Source organism: Lupinus angustifolius, unplaced genomic scaffold (assembly GCF_001865875.1).
Source record: "Lupinus angustifolius cultivar Tanjil unplaced genomic scaffold, LupAngTanjil_v1.0 Scaffold_29_35, whole genome shotgun sequence".
In the NCBI taxonomy this organism is placed as follows: domain Eukaryota; kingdom Viridiplantae; phylum Streptophyta; class Magnoliopsida; order Fabales; family Fabaceae; genus Lupinus; species Lupinus angustifolius.
The window spans coordinates 1-5,843 of NW_017720580.1; the positions used below are offsets into that span (position 1 = coordinate 1).

The 5,843-nt window shown below is 35.2% G+C and overlaps 1 protein-coding gene across 1 annotated transcript; it reads left to right on the plus strand.

Moving 5' to 3' along the window:
• The first annotated feature begins 1,474 nt into the window (after positions 1-1,474).
• On the plus strand, positions 1,475-5,325 carry LOC109338573. Its single transcript, XM_019575845.1, has 7 exons — positions 1,475-1,721; positions 1,812-1,910; positions 2,941-3,277; positions 3,706-3,840; positions 4,185-4,270; positions 4,816-4,921; positions 5,076-5,325. Exons 1-7 carry the CDS (start codon positions 1,573-1,575, stop codon positions 5,151-5,153), a joined length of 990 nt encoding a protein of 329 aa, XP_019431390.1. The 5' UTR covers positions 1,475-1,572; the 3' UTR covers positions 5,154-5,325.
• The last annotated feature ends 518 nt before the right edge of the window (positions 5,326-5,843 follow it).

Genomic DNA, 5,843 nt, shown 5'->3' on the forward strand with positions numbered 1-5,843 from the left:
TTTCAACAAAATATTTTCATAAGTTCAAGAACATCACCATTTTCAGTTTTGAGGAGAAAATAAGTTAGAAAGCGTTTTAGAAAATTTCAACGGTTGAATATGTTCTTGACATACTCATGAACAACATACTTAAATCTCATCAACATCCATTGGTTGAATGTTGAGAGATCAATGATTGAAGATGGAAGAAACAAGTGAAAATGAGAGAAAAGATTCACCTTCTCCCTGCAAGTTTGAAAATGAGAGAGTGTGAGAGTGAAGTGTGAAGTGTGGAGTATTTAATGAGAGAAGAAAATCAGATTTCCCCCTAGGCAATGATGAAAAATCTCCTAGGGTGGCTAATGATGATTTCATGAGATATGAGTGAAAGTGATGTAAGATTTGCTTTATGAAAGTCAAATTTCACATCTCAATGCAAAATGACCACTTCGCGGACACGAGCGATAAACTTTCCCGAGTATTATCGGCCAATACTCGATCGGGTATTATAAATCGTCCGATTCTAATATCTGATTAGAATTTCGGCATTCCGAGTGAAAAATATTTAGAAAATTGGTATGAGTGTACTCAGGGTCTATATTGACTCGAAATGAAATTACGAAGCCAACGGTGAGATTCGGCCCCGACAGTGGTTCAGAACTGACTTTTTGAGCCGTACCGGGTGAGATTCGGCCCCGACAGTGGTTCAGAACCGACTGTCTCCGAAAATTACCAAAATTTACCACAAAATAGGAAATAAAATTACAAGACTAAAACTCAACTAGAGTTTCATCTAATTCTTTACCGAAAATTCCAAGAATTCAAATATATAATTAATAAAAATATTAATAAAATCTTATAATTCAAAATCGTAAAATTTGCGGTGTTACATCGTCTGTGCCCGTAAACACCCACAATATTTTAAGCGGGCAAACATGCTCACATTGTCTTAATGGACAAAATAGTATGCTTTGTCTGTTTTAAAATGAGCTAGCAGGCATGCGGACAGACCAAGACATCCATAATAAATATAAAAAGATAAAACTAATACCATAAGATAGGAAAAAAAAATTAAATAAAGTAGTTAAAGAGATTTTTTTTTATTTAAAAAAACTTTGATATTTTATATGAAGTTAAACAAAACATACTATAATACAATTTTTTTAATACATTAAATCACATTCTATCATAATTTATTGGAATTTTTTTTTATTACATCAAGTACGCGAGTCACCCACATTGCCGAATAAAAATGCATGTGAGCATTGATGGCAAACGGGCCGGACGAAATAGGCAAAAGTACTTTTGTATTTCGTGTCTGCAAAAATTTGTAGAGTATGCAGGTCGGCACGCAGACTTAGCCCATTTTACCATCTATATACTATAAAGTAAAAGTTTCAAACAAATGAATGATGATGTAAATATGTATAAATGTTTACCCATATTAAATGTGTTTTAATTCCACATTTGTATATCTGAATAACTTCGTGCTAACAATCCCTCTTGAGTCAAAATCCTAGAACATAAGATTTAAGTGTAGCTTCGCTAGGTTTGTGTTTCATTTCATCCTTAAATAATAGACAGACACGCGCCATGAACATGAAGAACAACGGTTGTGCTGCAATACTCTACCACTATCCTTGTCCCGACGGCGCGTTTGCTGCACTCGCCGCCCACCTTTACTTCAAAGCCATTTCTCTATCACCTCTATTCTTTCCCAACACCGTTTATCGCCCTCTACGGTGGTCACCTCATCTTTCACCCTTTTTCTTCTCTTACCTCACTTTCACAATAACCCACTAATATATGCTTCGTTTTTTCTTGTTTTTCAGAGCGCAAGATCTTCCTCTGCATCAAATTACTGATCTTTATCTTCTAGATTTCGTGGGTCCTTCTGGTTTTGTTCAGGAAATTTCTTCCCATGTTCAAAGGTACTCCTTTTCCCTCCCATTTTACTTGGGCAGTGTTATGTATCAAAATGGGACTGAAGAAAAAAACATGTGATTTATTTGTTAAGTATTGGACATGATATTGATTCCACGTTGTAATATGACAGAAATAATGAAAACTTAGGCTCACAGTTAGATGGGTTCCCTAGTTTAGCCTTCGAACCTTGTACCGAATTTGGCATATCGCGTGTTACATATCAGATTCGTCATAAAGAAACTCATGTAATAATAATGTAAAAAAATGACAAATTACATAGAGCTGTTATTCTGGACTAGTATCGCATACCATGTATGTAAGTGTTTCAAATTGCAGACCGCATCAGGCTGCTGCAATATTGCAGTTGCGGTGGCTGCCGCAACCGCATCACATCATAATTATGGTGTAACATCGAATCACAACGATGCGATCGCAACGGACGGGTTGCAATGCAACCGCATTGGACCGAACGCAACCACATTGGGCCGCATCAGATTGCATCCATATCAAAAATATTTTTTTACTCACAAAATAATTCATACCACATTAGGCATACATGTGTGACTCAATTACTTTCTCTATTATAGAGTTTGGCCGGAAATGTTTTCAGGAGAAGGTTAAGAGTGTTAAGAGGATTAGGAACAATTGTATACATGAAATTGTTAATACAGTAATAGTGAGACTTCCCCATCTTGGAGATCCTTTTGCAAGTGGGGAAGAGAGAGTTCTACGAGGACTCATCCCTCGGCTGGTAGTTAAGGCAATTCGAGCAATAACACACGTGGAACCTTAGAACATAATAGAACATCTTGTTGATCATGTTCTGTTCTTATGCTAAATGCTGGCAATTGATGAAATTGTAGCTTTTGGTGTGTATCTCTATATATGTGCTAAAAATCTGATTTTACCACTTCACACAAATTGAGGTGAGGAGCTGAGCTTGGTGCTGATGTGCGTCAAGCTTGTTCTCAATTATAGAATCAAATTATATTTGGTTATATCAACTATCAACTGAGTCTGTTTTCTTGTATATAGAGTAATCATTTTGGACCATCATAAAACTGCACTTGAGATGCTAGGCAATGAGACTTTAGCGGGTGAGAATGTGGATAAAGTCATTGACATGGAGAGGAGTGGGGCTACTATTGCTTTTGATTACTTCAAAGATAAGCTCTTGAATCCTGAGGTCAATGCTGGTGTTAACCACCAACTGGTGCTAGATGAATTTGAGCGTGCCCGACAACTTTTTCGGCACATTGAAGATGGAGACCTTTGGAGGTGGAGACTCCACAACAGCAAAGCTTTTAGCAGTGGTTTGAAGGATTTGAAGATTGAGTTTGATGCCCGGAAAAACCCTTCCTTGTTTGACCAGGTAATAGTCTAGCTATGTGCTTTGATTGAAAATTTGAAATATTAGTGCATGTAAGTTTTGCACTTTTATTTTCTCCGGAAGATAGTAATGTTGTTTCCGAATGTTTTTCTGAGTTGTTAATTTGTTATAAATAACTTTAATAATTACTTATAATGGAAACCAAATATGCAGCGGTTATTAACTTGTGAAATGCCCAAGGGAGATAGCTAATTATCGGTAGGTGATGAAAGAAAGAAGAGTGGAGTTAGGAATAGGTAATTGAAATGGAAGCCTCTTATTACTGTTACATTCACCTACAGTCATATGGGTGAAGGCAATATCAATGTAACTAATGAGCTGACTGACTTATTTATGTGCTACAATTTTGTTACTTCGATCAAGTAGATTAAGATACTCGAAATAACTAGTAATTTTATGAACTATGGCAGTTGCTTTCTTTAGATTTGGATTCTGTTATTAGTCAAGGCATGGTGAGCTTGTCGCACAAGCAAAAATTAATTGATGACTGTCTCAGCAAGTCATATGAAGTTGCCCTTGGGAAGGGTGCATATGGTCATTGTCTGGTACGCTTGTTTTTTCCTTCTTTTAATTTCTCATTCATGTCTTGCTTTTGCAGTGTAAATTTTTACAGCCACACATCCATAGTTATTTCACATGATTGCATAGTTTTTCAAGTTTGGCATTGTTTCAAACTTAATGCCCACATCTAAATAATTTGTAATTTTGTATTATAGTATTGTAAGTTTGTACCTTTTCATTTCCTCCCTATGAATGAATATAAAATTATGTAGACTTACTTCTCCTACATGCATGCATACATCGAATCTTTCTTGTGTTTTACACCTTTTCTTGATCAAAAGGATAGAACAATTGAATTCTTGATGCTTTCAACCATTTGTATTTGTAGGCTGTTGATGCAGATGCTACTCTTTCAGAGTTAAGGAGTGAATTGGGACATCAGTTAGCAACTAAAAGCCAGAAACTGAACTTGAGGTAAAAACTCCAAATATCGATAATAACTGCATTGCTCAGAGCCTGATATTGGTATGCTTTGAATTGAAGTTCTTCTTATCAGAGTATATTCAATTAAGAGGAATGCTAGCAACACACATTAATGCACACTCTTTCTTATTGGGTCGTATCTCAAACTCTCTCTAAAGTATAGTTTAGAAATAGGAAAAATTGCAGTATGTCCCAATATGAAATAGTGTACAAAGGAGTGTGTTGTTAACATTCCTCTTCAGTTAAAAACCCACTTGGAAAATAAACTTCAAATGTCCATGTATAGATCCCTAGAATTTCTAAAGGAAGAGGTAAGTAAGAAAGTATGCACAACTGCTTGCAAGATTTTTAAGGGACTCTTACCGGTGGAACTCAAACATGAATTTCCGCTCCGGTCGATTCTTAACTTGGGGATTTGAAACTTGTTTATATGTTTTTGTATATCTCATATCTTGCACTTGACCAATAATCTATGAACAGTTTACTGTTTTCTCATTGATATCATATCTTTGTTCTGGACAAATTTCCACTTTCAGGGGTATCGGTGCTATTGTATATAAAGTACCAGAGCTTGAAAATGACCAGAGACTAAAAATAAGTCTGAGGAGTGTAGACAAAGAAGATACAGCACCCATTTCTCAGGTTGTTCATTTATCAAATTGTTGATTCGATTGTATATATGACTTTTATTATCATAGGATCCATGTAACCGACTCCACTTACTGATACTAAGGCTTAGTTGTTGTTGTATATTAGTTACAGTTGTAGTTGTACCTAATACCAACTGTTCTTTTAGGAATTTGGAGGCGGTGGACACCGAAATGCCAGCTCTTTCTTATTAAGCTCTGAAGAATTTGAGCAATGGAAGGTGTGATTGGATGTTTACACCTGATGTTCTGTTTGCTGCTTCAGTCTGGAACTGTTACTTTGAAAACTATGTGAATGTTTATGTGGCTCTTTAAATGACTGTATTATGATGCAATTCTTTTAACTAACCAACATAATGTAGTTGTTCATTTCTTAATGTAATTTAATTCATGTTTGAATATATCTTGAATCAATCACCTAACCATAGGAATCTACATTTAAATAATTATTTAACTTCAGTTTGGATCATTGGACACTTCATGGTGTTTGTATACCATATGATTTATATATATTGGAACTTATCTCAAACTCTCTAAAATATGATTTAAAAATAGAAAAGGTATATATGATGGAGCACAATAAGAAACAATGTAAAAAGAAGTGTGTAGCTGCACTCTTCAATAAAAAATCTGCATGGAAAATAAACTTCAAATGTCCAATGATAGATATCTGCAATTTCAAAAGGAATAGATAATTAAGGAAGTATGGCACTGTTTGAAGGATTTTCAAGAGACTCTCACTGATGGAACTAAACCATATGACTGTAACATTGAAGTTGTGATTTTTGTTATTGACTACACAAGTAACATCCATATCACCTAGAGATTGTGATTAGTAAAAAAAATGCACAATAATCCCATAATATAACGTTAACAAGCCCACCAAACCAAACAAAACCAATTTCCTCACTGAAATA

Coding starts and splice junctions, on each gene's coding strand:
- LOC109338573 (XM_019575845.1), top strand. CDS start 1,573: ATGAACATGAAGAACAACGGTTGTGCTGCAATACTCTACCACTATCCT. Junction 3,278..3,705: donor ACCCTTCCTTGTTTGACCAG/GTAATAGTCTAG, acceptor GAACTATGGCAG/TTGCTTTCTTTAGATTTGGA. Junction 4,271..4,815: donor AGCCAGAAACTGAACTTGAG/GTAAAAACTCCA, acceptor TTCCACTTTCAG/GGGTATCGGTGCTATTGTAT.